The following is a 17,348-nucleotide window of genomic DNA, read 5'->3' as shown; positions in this document are numbered from 1 at the left end:
TGCAGAGAGGAGAACGCTGCGAGCGCTCCCGGAGAGGAGCAGGGACCCGGAGCGCTCTGCGTAACAGTACCCCCCCCTTAGGTCTCCCCCTCTTTTTGTATCCTTGTCCCTTCAAATGAGACGAGAACATAGGGGGCGACTCTTGAGTTTCCTTCCGTAAAAAAAAGAAATCCTGGGAAGCAACATCAGCGGCAGGCAATCCAGAAGAAGTGGGAATGGGGAGGGGGGGCAGAGGGTGAAGCTTGTCACGGGGCAGAGTGTTACCAGGAAGGGGGCTATGAGGAGCAGATGTGAGGCATCGTTTGTGACAAGCAGGACCCCAATTCTTGATCTCCCCGGTGGTCCAGTCAAGGGTGGGAGAATGAAGTTGGAGCCATGGCAGAGCAAGGAGGACTTCAGAGGTGCAGTTGGGCAGAACAAAAAATTAAATTTTCTCGTGATGCAGTCCAATGCTCATAAGCAGGGGTTCTGTGCGGTAACGCACAGTGCAGTCCAATTTTACTCCGTTGACCGAAGAAATGTAGAGCGGCTTGACGAGACGGGTCACCGGGATGCAGAACCTATTAACCAAAGAGGCCAGAATAAAATTTCCAGCAGAATCAGAGTCCAAGAAGGCCACAGCTGAGAAGGAGGAGTTGGCAGAAGGAGCAATCCGCACGGGCACAGTAAGACGTGGAGAAGCAGAATTCACACCAAGGGATGCCACTACCATTTGAACAGGGTGCGTGCGTGCGTTTCCCAGACGCGGAGGACGAATAGAGCAGTCCACCAAGAAATGTTCGGTACTAGCGCAGTACAGACATAAATTTTTATCTCTGCGGCGAGTCCTCTCTTCATGGGTCAGGCGAGACCGATCCACTTGCATAGCCTCCTCGGCGGGAGGCACAGGGGTAGATTGCAAAGGATACTGGGAGAGAGGTGCCCAGAGATCAAAGTCCTTTTCCTGGCGGAGCTCCTGGTGTCTTTCAGAAAAACGTTTGTCGATGCGGGTGGCCAAAAGGATAAGTTCAGACAGGTTAGCTGGAATTTATCGTGCGGCCAGTACATCTTTGATGTTGCTAGATAAGCCTTTCTTGAAGGTCGCGCAGAGGGCCTCATTGTTCCAGGCTAGCTCTGAGGCAAGGGTACGAAACTGGATGGCGTATTCGCCTACGGAAGAAGTTCCTTGGACTAGGTTCAGCAGGGCAGTCTCGGCAGAGGAGGCCCGGGCTGGCTCCTCGAAGACACTACGGAATTCAGCGAAGAAGGACTGGACTGTGGCTGAGGCAGGATCATTGCGGTCCCAGAGCGGTGTGGCCCAAGACAAGGCCTTTCCAGACAGAAGACTAACTACGAAAGCCACCTTAGACCGTTCTGTAGGAAATTGGTCCGACAACATCTCCATATGTAGGGAACATTGAGACAGGAAACCACGGCAGAGTCTAGAGTCCCCATCAAATTTGTCCGGCAGGGACAAGCGGAGGCTAGGAGCAGGCACTCGCTGCGGAGGATGTGCAGGAGCTGGCGGAGGAGAGGGTTGCTGCTGTAGCAGTGACAGAAGTTGCTGTAGCATGGCAGTCAACTGCGACAGCTGCTGTCCTTGTTGGGCGATTTGCTGAGATTGCTGGGCGACCACCGTGGGTAGGTCAGCGAGACTTGGCAGCGGCACCTCAGTGGGATCCATGGCCGGATCTACTGTTATGATTCGGCTGGCTGGAGGTGGATCCTCTGTGTCAGAGAGGGATTGGCGTGGACCGTACCGGTGGACCGGTTCTAAGTTGCTACTGGTATTTCACCAGAGCCTGCCGCAATGCGGGATGGTCTTGCTGCGGCGGTAGAAACCAGGTCGTATCCACCGGTAACTGCTCAACCTCTCTGACTGCTGAGACAGGCTCGGTACAAAAGGATAAGGCAGGAGCAAGGTCGGACGTAGCAGAAGGTCAGGGCAGGCAGCAAGGGTCGCAGTCCGGGGCAACAGCAGAAGGTCTAGAACACAGGCTTGGGACATACACTAAACGCTTTCTCTGGCACAAGGCAACAAGATCCGGCGAGGACAGGAAGGGGAAGTGAGGTTATATGAGCAGGGAGCAGGTGGAGGCTAATTAGACTGATTGGGCCAGGCACCAATCATTGGTGCACTGGCCCTTTAAATCTTAGAGAGCTGGCGCGCGCGCGCCCCAAAGAGAGCGGAGCTGCTCGCCAGAATGTGACAGCCGGGGACCGGGACAGGAAAGTGACTTGGGATGCGATTCACGAGCGGGCGCGTCCCGCTATGCGAATCGCATCCCCGTCGTGAGTGTCAGTGCAGTGCTCCCGGTCAGCGGGTCTGACCGGGGCGCTGTAGAGAGGAGAAAACCGCGAGCGCTCCGGGGAGGAGCAGGGACCCGGAGCGCTCGGCGTAACAACTGTGTTATGTCCAGTGCACAGAGCATGATACAGGGATCAAAAGTCCACCAAACACATGGATCAAAAGACCACCAAACACACATGGATCAAAGACCACCAAACACACATGGATCAAAAGACCACCAAACACACATGGATCAAAAGACCACCAAACACACATGGATCAAAAGGCCACCAAACAAACAGGTATCGAAAGACCACAAAACACACAGGGATAGACAGACCACCAAACACACAGGGATCAAATGACCACAAAACACACAGGGATAGACAGACCACCAAACACACAAAGATCGACAGACCACCAAACACACAGGGATCGACAGACCACCAAACACACAGGGATAGACAGACCACCAAACACACAGGGATAGACAGATCACCAAACACACAGGGATCGACAGACCACCAAACACACACGGATCGAAAGACCACCAAACACACAGGGATAGACAGACCACCAAACACACAGGGATCGAAAGACCACCAAACACACAGCGATCAAAAGACCACCAAACACACAGGGATAGACAGACCACCAAACACACAGGGATCAAAAGACCACAAAATACACAGGGATCGAAAGACCACCAAACACACAGGGATCGAAAGACCACCAAACACACAGCGATCGAAAGACCACCAAACACACAGGGATCGAAAGACCACCAAACACACAGGGATCAAAAAACCACAAAACACACAGAGATCGAAAGACCACCAAACACACAGGGATAGACAGACCACCAAACACACAGGGATCAAAAGACCACAAAACACACAGGGATCGAAAGACCACCAAACACACAGGGATCGAAAGACCACCAAACACACAGGCATCGAAAGACCACCAAGCACACAGGGATCGACAGACCACCAAACACACAGGGATCGAAAGACCACCAAACACACAGGGACCGAAAAACCACCAAACACACAGGGATAGACAGAGCACCAAACACACAGGGATAGACAGACCACCAAACACACAGGGACCGAAAGACCACCAAACACACAGGGATCGAAAGACCACCAAACACACAGGGATAGACAGACCACCGAACACACAGGGATAGACAGACCACCAAACACACAGGGACCGAAAAACCACCAAACACACAGGGATAGACAGACCACCAAACACACAGGGATAGACAGACCACCAAACACACAGGGATAGACAGATCACCAAACAGCAGAAGGCTGTAATGATGAAGTGCTTACTACGGGCTTCTTTGGGTTGCCTTTCTATTTCCCAATGTTCCCTTGGTTATCATAGGGTGAGTCTGAGATGGAAGAACATAAGAATAAAACACTATAATTCATTCATTCGTGGACACTATCATTGGAGAAATTGCTTTATCTTTATGATGATGACTCTCAGCAGGTACATTAGGTGGTTGTGCACTGTCAGTGTTTGTAGTAGGACAATATATACACTTCTCTCCTATATAGGTCACCACCTGGTCCAGCGAGACTCTTGGGTAACTTTTTTTTCTTTTTCAGAAGTTACTTCTACCCTCAGCTTTCGAGGCAGTGTATTTGGGGATATTCTACTTCCCGAGGAGCACCTGCTCAGCCTGCAGCAATGGTTGTACAGCGTTAGAATCAGGGCTCAAGTCCTGCAGGAACACGTGGGAACTGAGTTCCTGCACTTTTTCCACAGCAGGAACACCATTCCTATTAGCAGGACCAGCCCTTGAATGGAAATCTTGGGTGAGTTCCCACACTTTTTTTTCCCCAGGACTTGACCCCTGGTTAGAATAATGGACAATCTTAATCCTTGGATGGCTTTAAAGGGGCACTCTGGTACTTCATGTCCTGAACCTTTTGTTCAGAACGCTCTGAGCCAGAGGTTGTGATCGTGATGTCATGGCCACGCCCCCTCATGATATCGCACCACGCCCCCTCCATTCATGTTTATGGGAGGGGGGTGTAGACATGAAAGGAGGAGGTGTGACATCCCGATGGGGCGTGACCATGACATCACAACCACTGCCGCAGAAACCCGGCATTTGTTCCAAAGACCGGGTGTTGTGGGAGCCACAGCAGCGGGACCCCCGTGATCAGATATCTTATCCCCTATGCTTTGGATAGGGGATAAGATGTCTAGCAGTGGAATACCCCTTTAAGGGCGGCAACACTGTATGACACATAGGACTTTCTAGATTCTGGAGGGGGTCCTCTAACATTCCTGCTCTGCCAGTCTAGTAACATCCCCTGAATTCGGCATTGATTCAGGCTTTTTGATGGGCTGTATGTGGGGGTTTCTGGCTTCCAGTGTTTGGCCCCCAACTCATGGCCCATAAATCCATCTAATCCTCACATACATTTATCCTAAGGACCATTGGAACATTAGCCGCATGTCACCACCACTACATCTCTACTCTCATACACAAATGGATGGGACAATTGTTTACAACCTTGAGGTGCACCCAAGTCAAGCTTCCTTCACATGGAGGGAAAGTCAGTTTTAATGATGGATTTGGCCATAGCTGCCATTTGCAGGGGCGGCTCCACCTATAGGCTAAATAGTCAGCCGCCTAGAGCGCCCTCTTGATGGGGGCGCCGTTCTGCCTTCTGCAAGAGAGTTATTTCTCCAGGTCCTGACAGCCGCTAAGCTGCCTCCCCAGTAGTGATGACATGAGAAGTGGGTTTGTTACAGTGTGTCACCCCAGTAGTAAGGTAATTAAGTGAGGAGGAGGTTTGTTACAGTGTGTCACCCCAGTAGTAAGGAGATTACATGAGGAGTAGGTTTGTTACAGTGTGTCACCCCAGTAGTAAGGAGATTACATGAGGAGGTTTGTTACAGTGTGTCACCCCAGTAGTAAGGAGATTACATGAGGAGGAGGTTTGTTACAGTGTGTCACCCCAGTAGTAAGGAGATTACATGAGGAGGAGGTTTGTTACAGGGTGTCACCCCAGTAGTAAGGTGATTACATGAGGAGGGGATTTTTTACAGTGTATCACCCCAGTAGTAAGGAGATTACATTAGGAGGAGGTTTGTTACAGTGTATCACCCCAGTAGTAAGGAGATTACATGAGGAGGGGGTTTGTTACAGTGTGTCACCCCAGTAGTAAGGAGATTACATGAGGAGGAGGTTTGTTACAGTGTGTCACCCCAGTTGTAAGGTGATTACATGAGGAGGGGGTTTGTTACAGTGTATCACCCCAGTAGTAAGGAGATTACATGAAGAGGTTTGTTACAGTGTGTGACCCCAGTAGTAAGGAGATTACATTAGGAGGAGGTTTGTTACAGTGTGTCACCCCAGTAGTAATAAGATTACATGAGGAGGAAGATTGTTACAGTGTGTCACCCCAGTGGTAAGGTGATTACATGAGGAGGGGGTTTGTTACAGTGTATCACCCCAGTAGTAAGGAGATTACATGAGGAGGTTTGTTACAGTGTGTCACCCCAGTAGTAAGGAGATTATATTAGGAGGAGGTTTGTTACAGTGTGTCACCCCAGTAGTAAAGAGATTACATGAGGAGGAGGTTTGTTACAGTGTGTCACCCCAGTAGTAAGGTGATTACATGAGGAGGGGGTTTGTGACAGTGTGTCACCCCAGTAGTAAGGAGATTACATGAGGAGGTTTGTGACAGTGTGTCACCCCAGTAGTAAGGAGATTACATGAGGAGGAGGTTTGATACAGTGTGTCACCCCAGTAGTAAGGAGATTACATGAGGAGGTGGTTTGTTACAGTGTGTCACCCCAGTAGTAAGGAGATTACATGGGGAGGAGGTTTATTACAGTGTGTCACCCCAGTAGTAAGGAGATTACATGAGGAGGAGGTTTGTTACAGTGTGTCACCCCAATAGTAAGGAGATTACATGAGAAGGGGGTTTGTTACAGTGTGTCACCCCAATAGTAAGGAGATTACATGAGGAGGAGGTTTGTTACAGTGTGTCACCCCAGTAGTAAGGAAATTACATGAGGAGGGGGTTTGTTACAGTGGGTCATCCCAGTAGTAAGGAGATGACATGAGGAGGTTTGTTACAGTGTGTCACCCCAGTAGTAAGGAGATTAAATGAGGAGGTGGTTTGTTACAGTGTGTCCCCCCCAGTTGTAAGGAGATTACATGAGGAGGTGGTTTGTTACAGTGTGTCACCCCAGTAGTAAGGAGATTACATCAGGAGGAGGTTTGTTACAGTGTGTCATCACCGTAGTAAGGAGATTTCATGATGAGGAGGTTTGTTACAGTGTGTCATCCCCATAGTAAGAAGATTAAATAAGGAGGAGGTTTGTTACAGTGTGTCACCCCAGTAGTAAGGTGATTACATGAGAAAGAGGTTTGTTACAGTGTGTCACATCAGTAGTAAGGAGATTACATGAGGAGGAGGTTTGTTACAGTGTGTCACCCCAGTAGTAAGGTAATTACATGAGGAGGTTTGTAACAGTGTGTCACCCCAGTAGTAAGGTAATTACATGAGGAGGTTTGTTACAGTGTGTCACCCCAGTAGTAAGGTAATTACATGAGGAGGTTTGTTACAGTGTGTCACCCCAGTAGTAAGGAGATTACATGAGGAGGAGGTTTGTTACAGTGTGTCACCCCAGTAGTAAGGAGATTACATGAGGAGGGGGTTTGTAACAGTGTGTCACCCTAATAGTAAGGAGATTACATGAGGAGGAGGTTTGTTACAGTGTGTGTAAGTAAGGAGATTACATGAGGAGGTGGTTTGGTACAGTGTGTCACCCCAGTAGTAAAGAGATTAAATGAGGAGGTGGTTTGTTACAGTGTGTCACCCCAGTAGTAAGAAGATTACATTAGGAGGTTTGTTACAGTGTGTCACCCCAGTAGTAAGGAGATTACATGAGGAGGGGGTTTATTACAGTGTGTCACCCCAGTAGTAAGGAGATTACATGAGGAGGAGGTGTGTTACAGTGTGTCACCCCAGTAGTAAGGAGATTACATGAGGAGGGGGTTTGTTACAGTGTGTCACTCCAGTACTAAGGAGATTACATGAGGGGGTTTGTTACAGTGTGTCACCCTAATAGTAAGGAGATTACATGAGGAGGAGGTTTGTTACAGTGTGTCACCCCAGTAGTAAGGAGATTACATGAGGAGGTGGTTTGTTACAGTGTGTCACCCCAGTAGTAAGGAGATTAAATGAGGAGGTGGTTTGTTATAGTGTGTCACCCCAGTAGTAAGGAGATTACATGAGGAGGAGGTTTGTTACAGTGTGTCATCCCCGTAGTAAGGAGATTACATGATGTGATTTGTTACAGTGTGTCATCACCATAGTAAGGAGATTTTATGAGGAGGAGGTTTGTTACAGTGTGTCACCCCAGTAGTAAGGAGATTTTATGAGGAGGAGGTTCGTTACAGTGTGTCACCCCAGTAGTAAGGAGATTACATGAGGTGGTTTGTTACAGTGTGTCATCCCCGTAGTAAGGAGATTACATGAGGTGGTTTGTTACAGTGTGTCATCCCTGTAGTAAGGAGATTACATGAGGTGGTTTGTTACAGTGTGTCATGCCCATAGTAAGGTGGGGCGTATCAATGGGAGGAGTCAAAAGGGCAGTAAAAGTAACTTATGCCTATGGGGGGGAAAAACCTTGCACCAGTCCTGGCCATTTGGGACCCAGTGTCCACATGATAAGACATCCTTACTCCATAAAATGTGGTCACCACTACCGGGCATTTTGCCAACACGTCCTTTGCTTCTAACAGGAGACATAATTCAGCAGAGTCATATATTCTAACCTAGATGAATGTATTTTTGGCTATATTATATCCCTCCATCCTTTGAGGGCAGTAAAGAGTTAACAGATGTTTGATGATTTCACGTAAGGTCTCCAAAGCCTTCTCATAAAGGAAACCACAGAAAATGATATATAATCCCCGGGAATAATTAAGTCTTTACAGCAAGGTAAACATTCTGCCTCCCATATTTACAGACAATTGTCTCTGTCATCTTCTTGGGGCGCTGAATCAGGACACCTTTATTACCAGGTTATGTAAGAAGCGGATATTTTAGGTAACACAAAACAAAGATACAATAGAAGAAAATAGTGGCCCCTGTGAACTTTGGGATTCTGTGAAAATTCCAGGAATTTTTTTTGAAGCAAAATTAAGAAATTAAAAAAAAAAAAAAATTAGAAAGAACAAAAGTTGAAAAAAAGAAAACAAAACAAAAACAATTGAATAAATTGCAGAATTTGCCCTTTTTCAAAATGTTTCCAAAATATCCTCCACATTTAAGGAAGAGGCTACGTTCAGTCTGAAAAAGCATCATGACTGATGTTAGATCATATTAAAGCATTAAAAGAAATATATAAGATTGGCTACCAGTGGTTTGTGTTGTGGATCCAGGTCCTTTTATCTCTTTGTTGATACCTTAAAGGGGTTCTCCAGGAAAAACTTTTTTTTTAATGTTAAACAGATTTGTAAATTAGAAAAAGAGACAATAATACCCAGACCTCAAGGAAGGTAAACTATATGAATACAATTGAAGGAAACAAGGATCGTGCTTCAATTATAATGGGATATACAGATTTTATTAAAAAGTTAATATAAAATATAAAATATTCCACCTCACAAGGGGAGTAGACAATGACCTAAAATAGATATCACTGGTAACTAATTAATATCACAGAATTCACTATTATACTGGAACAGTTACAGACAAATTGCACTGAAATAGTGAAGGCAAAATATACTGATATGGACTGAAAGAGTTAAAGACCCTTGAATTGCCGGAAAGTCTCTTAGAAATCAGTCCTTTTCACTGGAGAGATGATAATGTAATATTGTGACAAGTTCCTCTTAATGGTTGACAATGAAACAATGTTTGGGGTGTTAAACTGAGAAAGTATTAAAGTTCACAGTTGCTGGTTTCACTGTATCACTGTGTCAGGACAGATAACAGGCAGCTTGGTGGTCCATTACCGGTCCTGAAAGCGGAGGACTCCCGTGAGGCTGGATTGGTGGTACATTACCGGTCCTAAGAGCGGAAGACTCCCGTGAGGCTGGATGGATCTAGCACTTGGATGGTCACTGCACGTGGGCTACCTCCGAGTCCCGGCGCTGGCAGGCGTGGGGGATGGACACTTTCAGAGGTGGCACTCACTGATGGAAAAGTCCTGCCGTGGAGACCAGGTCTGCAGCAGACCGGTAGTAGATGCCTTTGCCTCGTGAGGGTGGCGTGTGGTGTCAGTGCCAGCACCTGCAGGATGTGCTTTGATTCCACGGCTCGCTGGGGATCCACTCAAAACTAGATGTAAATTATGGACCGGAGCGGCAAGATCAACAGGGTCGTCTCCGGACCGGACCAGCAAGACCACAGAAGTAAGTCCAGATTGAATTTAAGTGCCAAGTGCGGTCAGTGATAGTCCACAAACTGACTAGACGCGTTTCAGGGTATATGAATGGACCCTTTCTTCAGTAGTCATGTAGTCTGACTACTGAAGAAAGGGTCCATTCATATACCCTGAAATGCGTCTAGACAGTTTGCGGACTATCACTGACTGCACTTTGCACTTAAATCTATCTGGACTTACTTCTGTGGTCTTGCTGGTCCGGTCCAGAGACGATCCTGTTGCTCTTGCCGCTCCGGTCCATTATATGCATCCAGTTCGGAGTGGATCCCCAGCGAGCCGTGGAATCAAAGCACATCCTGCAGGTGCTGGCACTGACATCACACTCCACTCTCACGAGGCAGAGGCATCTACTACCGGTCTGCTGCAGACCTGGTCTCCATGGCAGCACTTTTCCACCAGCGAGTGGACATCATTTAGGACCACCAGAGATACTAGGCTGGGTCCCCATTAGACATGGAAGGTTTGGCATACTGTAGAATGCATGTTGGTAGCTGTCAAAGTGAATGGGAATGGGATTTTGACATTTCTGGAAAAAAAAGTGTGTGTAGCCTGGGGGGATATTGCAGCCCTAAGCTTTACCCACACCACTGTCCCTACCTACTAAGACGGTCCGCCCTTGATAGCAGCCCCAACTGGGTAACAGTCCCTACGTTAAGAGCACAGGGCCTAGCTTAGGAGAAGGGGTGGTCAGACCAACAAAATGTTAGAGTTTGAAACCAGAGAATAATGATAAAACAGGCTGAAGTCAGAATTACAGGATGGGACAGAGACAAAACAGACAGGGTCAAACCAAGAGAGTCCGTCACAGGCAAAATCAGTGGTCAGAGGCGAGGTCAAAATAGGAAGGAAGTCATCAATACAGAAGTCCACTTCCCAAAGAGAAAATGCTTAGTGTGGCCAGACGTTGCCATTTTAAGGCAGTTTGAAACACCAGTGCTGCCTGTACGGCCAAAAAACCCTGCTTCCTGATTGGCCAACCAGACCACTGTAGGCAGGACAAATCACCCTAAAAACAAAGTGGTGCCATCGGCAGAGGAAAGAGGAGACTGGGACTGGCATAAACCTTAACAGTAAGTACAGTATTACCCTGAGCAGGGGCATTGCTAGGTCTTCAAAAGACCCAGGGCTAGAGTCCAAAGCCCAGCCACACCCCTAGCCCACCCTCAGACATGCCCCCGACAGAATGGCAACCTCCATCTTTACCACCACAAACCATATATATATATATATATATATATATATATATATATATATATATATAAATACAAAAATAGCTGCATCACTGCTCAGTTCAAATAATGAATATGGTGCCAGCGCCCCAAAACCTGATCAAGGTATCATTCAGATAAAAAATTCCAATGGCGCAGCACTCCCAAAAAAGGGGTGTATTTATTCACACATGTCTCAACACACCAACGTTTCTGCTCCTATGGAGCCATTTTCAAGCCTTTCAGGCTTGAAAATTGCTCCATAGGAGCAGAAACGTTGGTGTGTTCAGACATGTGTGAATAAATACACCCTTTTTTTTGGAGTGCTGCGCCCTGGGAATTTTTTATCTGGATGGTACCTTGATCAGGTTTTGGGGCGCTGGCACCATATTCATTATCACCACTTTTATTTTGGAGTGCTGCGCCATTAGAATTATATATATATATATATATATATATATATATATATATATATATATATATACACATATCTAGCCAGGATTTCTTCGAATTGCTGCATGTCACGCAAGTGGTATTATGTGATGTCATAGGCAGTGAGGAGACTATTACAAGCTCACTTACTTGCAGCTATTTCCGAAAATTAGAGGTGGACTTCGTATGAGAGCAGTCAGTGACCGGCCAGGTAGTGGCTGGCAGTGAAATATAAGAGAAAAACAATGTTCACCAATCCACGGCTCCGGTGATCTCTCCTCTGGTTCAGATGGTGCTGGACCGGGTCTTGACTGAGAGAGAATGAGGTAAGTATCTCTGGCACTCATCTATATAAAATCTAAAGCATTGTTTATGGTATTACAAACATGTAGGGCGGATTAAAATAAGAAGAAACAGAACTAATGTCCTGGTACAGGACAAAATGGCCTACTTCAGACCCTAAGTCTGAAACATGTTGGCCATTTTGTCCTCTACCATGGATATATATATATATATATATATATATATATATATAGAGATATATATATATATAGATATATATGTGTATATATATATATATATATATATATATATACACATATAAATATATCTAATTTTTTATATATTGCTCAGCCCTACGTGTTTTAATGGCAGAGATAGAGCTATGGAATTTATATAGACAAGTGGCCGAAATACTTACTCCATTCCCGGACCCAGTGTCTGGCACCCTTGGATGGATGGACCACCAGAACGTCATGTTTAGTGTTGAGCGGCATTGGCCATATTCGAATTCGCGATATTTCGCGAATATATGGACGAATATTCGTCATATATTCGTTAAATTCCCATATTCGTAATATTCCCGTTATATTTTCGCATATGCGAAAATTAGCATATGCAAAAATTCGCGTATGCGAAAATGATCATATCCAAAAATTTGCAGAAGCGAAAATTCGCACGCCAATCTCACACAGTAGTATTAGAACCTTCTTTACACCACACAAGCTGGAAGCAGAGAGGGATGATCACTGTGATGTGTACTGTGGAAAAAAAAATAAAATCCGAATATTCGTAATTACGAATATAAAGTGCTATATTCGCGAATATTCGCGAATTCGCGAATATGCGATATTCGCGAATAACATTTGCATTGCGAATATTCGCGAGCAACACTAGTCATGTTATGTAAATTAAGTGATTTGCACTTTATTATGGTCACACTGGCTATCATTTGAGGTAAAGGGGTTGTCTGATGAAAATAATCTTATCCCCTCTCCGACCGCTGGGACCCCTCGCAATCTCCAGAACGGGACCCCGTCTCTTAATGAGAGCGCGCGCTGTACACAGTATGCCTTCCATTCATTTGTATGGAAGCACCATACATGAGACCCGGACCCTGCCCGATCAGATACTTATTGCCTATCCTGTGGACAAACCCTTTAGTAGGAACCCATTTAATTTCTTCACCCACACGTTTCAAGTTTAAAGGGGTACTCCACTGGTGCCTTTCTCTCAACTGATGCCAGAAAGGTAAACAGATTTGTAAATTGCTTCTATTTAAAAATCTTAATCCTTACAGTACTTATCAGCTGCTGTATACTACAGAGGAAATTCTTTTATTTTTGAATTTCTTTTCTGACTGGCCACAGTGCTCTCTGCTGACACCTCTGTCCATTTTAGGAACTGTCCAGAGCAGGAGCAAATCCCCACAGCAAACCTATCCTGCTCCGGACAGTTCCTAAAATTGACAGAGGTGTCAGCAGAGAGCACTGTGGTCAGACAGAAAGGAAATTCAAAAAGAAAAGAACTTTCAGTGGAGCATACAATATTTGATAAGTACTGGAACGATTAAGATTTTTTAAATAGAAGCAATTTACAAATCTGTTTAACTTTCTGGTACCAAAAATGTTTTCCAGTGGAGTACCCCTTTAAAGCGTGTCCACACTTTCAGCTAACTTTTCAAAATAAAATTCCATGTGTGTACATGATGTATATTACTGTTTCTTATGCATATATAACTTGTATATGGCAATTGTGCACCAGAAGAGAGGATCCTTCTCCACCAAATCTCTATACAGCACCCTCAGAAGCAGCAAAATGAAGGACATTATACAGCAGTATTAAGCAGTGTAATCCCAGCACTATAGAAAAGAAAGAAGAAAAAAACAGGGATATGCGCCCCTAGTGAAGGATGTTTATAGGTGAGATGAAAACAGGTTAAGTTGTAACACTCACCTATTTTCGTTGTGCTGAGAGCACAACATCTATGATAGCCTTGGGTGATGTCTCAGGTCTGCAGCCACGGTCCTCTGGAGCAAAGGTGATGTCCCAGCAGTGTAAGTAACAAGAAAAAAGCAAAGTTGGGCCATTGGTGGCGCTGGTCCTGATATAAAGAAAGCTCTGTAGACCCTTCTCAGTGTCTAAACGTGGTTTTATTAGCACAGAAAGCAACGTGTTTCTGGTCCGAACTGGACCCTTCGTCTGGCAGACTGTGCACACTGCCAGACGAAGGGTCCAGTTCGGACCAGAAACACGTTGCTTTCTGTGCTAATAAAACCACGTTTAGACACTGAGAAGGGTCTACAGAGCTTTCTTTATATCAGGACCAGCGCCACCAACGGCCCAACTTTGCTTTTTTCTTGTTACTTAATCCCAGCACTAAGAAGAGATATAACACTCACTACGGGCTACAGACACTTTCTCTTCAGACACACCCCTCTTCACCCTCTTGTCTACATAGACCTCTATGAGCAGCTGTAACCTGATACTTCAGGGAGCTAATCAGTCTCCAAATGGAATTTATCATTGCAGAAAGAGGTGTTTTTTTTCTGATAAGATATACCACAACATTTTTACATGTGTCACACATCTATCAAGTACAAAGTGCTCCAAAAGCCAATCACGCTGCCCACAGGGCCAGACACCATTCACATCCATAACAAGTTACAGCCCCCCTAAAAGGCAGTTCCCCTGTATAGTCCTCCCCTGACATGCAATCGGCAGCCAAAGTCTTTCTGTGGCAGATTAGTTATTAAGCAGAGATAATCATTTCCTGTGTAGCGCCACCTATCTGTCTGTACTCATCATGTCATCATACATAGATAATACCGGTAATTTTTTTGTGTTATATAATACTGTCATAGAATAATACTACCATAGAATAGTTGGCTTTAAGAAAACCAGGGTTAAATGATTAGTTAGACATTATGTTATCCTCTAAAGCGTGTCTGGGATGGCTGCCATCTAGGATGTCCGCATGCTATTAAATATTTAGTTTACAATTGTACGTACAATAATAGCCGATGTGCGTCGTCATTTATTTTTTGGAAAATGTTCACAGACCTGAAGCAGTAGTGAGCGGTCCTGAGGATACAGTAGATACTGTTATTACTGAAACAATGTGCCTAGTAGTGATTTTATAGAAATTAATTTACTATGTATCACTGTGAAGTATTCAAATTGTATATTTAAAAGGGTACTTCGCCCCTAGACATCTTATCCCCTATCCAAAGGATAGGGGATAAGATGTCAGATCGCCGGGGTCCCGCCGCTGGGGACCCTGGCAATATAGCAAGCAGCCCCCACCTGTAACTGCTTCCGGAAGCACTGGAGGTTCTCTGGCTAATTCCTCCCGACCATGGAAGATCGCGATGAACCGACTCCGTCCCGGTGTGATGTCACACCCCGCCCCCTCAATGCAAGTCTATGGGAGGGGGCGTGACGGCCGTCACGCCCCCTCCCATAGACTTGCATTGAGGGGGCGGGGCGTGATGTCACACGGGGGCGGAGTTGTGACGTCACAATCTTCCTTCCCCGTGGTCGGGAGGAATTAGCCATAGAACCTCCAGTGCTTCCGGAAGCAGTTACAGGTGGGTGCTGCTTGCTATATTGCTGGGGGTCCCCAGCGGTGGGACCCCGGCAATCTGACATCTTATCCCCTATCCTTTGGATAGGGGATAAGATGTCTAGGGGCGGAGTGCCCCTTTCAAAGAGTACTCTACTTTAGATAAACCTATTCCTTATCCTTAGGATAGGGGATGTGCTTGATCAAGGGGGCTCCGACCTCTTGGACCCCACACAATCTCCTGAATGTAGTCCCTCCTCTCCCCTTTAGGCACTGCTTTCCCCAACACCAGCCCTAACCTTCAGAGATAGATGACCCCATTTTAGCCTGTGGCTGTTACTGTTCAACTCCAGAAGGCCATCTCTGAAGGTGAGGGCTGGTGTTGTGGAGAGCTCAGAAGGGGGAAGCAGCATCCAGAGGTGAGAGATGAGGCTCAATTCAGGAGATTGCGGGGGTAATTTATCTAAAGGGGAGACCCTTTAACCCCTTAGGCCTATTTTCACCTTAAGGACCCATTTTCGCTTTTTCCTCCTTCCTTTCTAAAAATCATAACGCGTTCAATTTTGCACCTACAGACCCATATAAGGGCTTGTTTTTTGCATCACCAATTGTACTTTGTAATTACATCACTTATTTTAGAATATAACCTGCGGAAAAAAAAAATATATATATTTGTGGGGTGAAATAAAAAAACAAAACACTATTTTGTAACTTTTGGGGGCTCCCGTTTCTACGCAGTGCAATATTTTTCTAAAAATGACACCTTATCTTTATTCGGGGTGGTATGAGGGCTCATTTTTTGCGCCGTCATCTGTAGTTTTTATAGGTACCATTTCTGTTTTGATGGGACTTTTTGATAGCTTTTTATTAATATTTTTATGGTATATGAAGTGACCAAAAATATCACATATGATTTTTTTTATTATTTATTACATTATTTTATTAAAAAATGGGAAAAGGGGGCTGATTTAAAATTTTAATAGGTTAATGAACTTTTATAAAAAAACATTTTTTACACTTTTTTTTTTTTTAATCCCCCATAGGTGTCTCCCTAACTTGTCCAGAGCACATTGGGAGACACCTGTGAATCTGACTGAGCAGAAAATACAGAGGAATATCAAGGTATAAAAGTAACAAATAATAAAAATAAAGGCAGGGGGTGGTTTATCATGATGGGGGCAGTGAATTGGGAGGATTATAACATTTAACAAGATCATGAGAGGTACTCTTTAAAGGAGTTTTCTGGGACTGGAATATTCTCAAGACTACCCATTAATATCTGATTAGTGAGGGTCTGACACTTGGCACTTCCACCAATCAGCTTTTGGACAGAGCTTTGGTGCCTGCATTACACAGTGAATGTAGAGTCATACCAATTTCCACCATATAATGCTCCATTTCATCTGCAAAGGCCACATGCAGGGCCGGACTGGCCTAACGGGATACCGGGAAGATTCCCCGTGGGCCGACCGCACAGTGGGCCGGTTTTCTGCACTACACCGGCCGGCCCGTGTGCAGCCACACAGTGGCTTCTCACTCACACAAGGTGCTGACACTAAGTCAGGACCTTGTGTGAAGCGGCCACAGAGAGGCGGAGCTATGAGTTCTAGGCTCCCAGCCCCACCACTCACCCCAGCAGTACCTGCGCATCCAGAGCGCAGTGATTTCCAACCCGGCGCCGCAGGACCTGCGATGATGTCACCGTCAGCAGCCCCTGATCATGTGACTCCGACTCCTCCATGTGACTGATCACATGATGGTCCGTCATGTGATCAGTCACATGGAGGAGTCGGAGTCACATGATCAGGGGCTGCTGTTATAGGCCTCAGCAAACCCCTATGCCTCCCAGCGTCCCTTAGCTTCTCCCTCCCGCTGCAGCCCAGAGAGGGTGAAGTATGCGGAAGCTGCGTCGGGCCAGTGTAGTGACCCGTGCCCCAGCATTCCCCTTCGGCGCCGTGAATGATTGCCCTGCCGGAGCCCTGAGTCGGTGCCCTGGGGAAGAACGGAGAAGAAAAATGGCGTTCTTAAAGGTACTGTACCATATCCATCCCCCCCTCCCTCCCCCACCCATATCCATCCCCCCCTCCCTCACCCATGTCCCTCCCTCTTTCACCCATGTACACCCCTCTGTCACCCCCATATACTCCCACACACCTGT

General features: G+C 46.0%; 1 protein-coding gene across 1 annotated transcript in view; it reads right to left on the bottom strand.

The window, feature by feature from the left end:
- LOC130290873 (uncharacterized) overlaps window positions 1–16,875 on the bottom strand; it is a 53,026-nt gene extending 36,151 nt beyond the window's left edge. Inside the window, exon 1 of the mRNA XM_056539044.1 lies at window positions 16,822–16,875. Within this exon, the coding sequence (XP_056395019.1) occupies window positions 16,822–16,840 (19 nt within the window). The 5' untranslated portion in view covers window positions 16,841–16,875. The remainder of the gene's footprint in view (window positions 1–16,821) is intronic.
- Window positions 16,876–17,348: the final 473 nt, after the last annotated feature.

Source organism: Hyla sarda, chromosome 9 (assembly GCF_029499605.1).
Source record: "Hyla sarda isolate aHylSar1 chromosome 9, aHylSar1.hap1, whole genome shotgun sequence".
NCBI classification, from domain to species: Eukaryota; Metazoa; Chordata; class Amphibia; order Anura; family Hylidae; genus Hyla; species Hyla sarda.
This window is presented reverse-complemented; position numbering and strand designations above follow the sequence as displayed.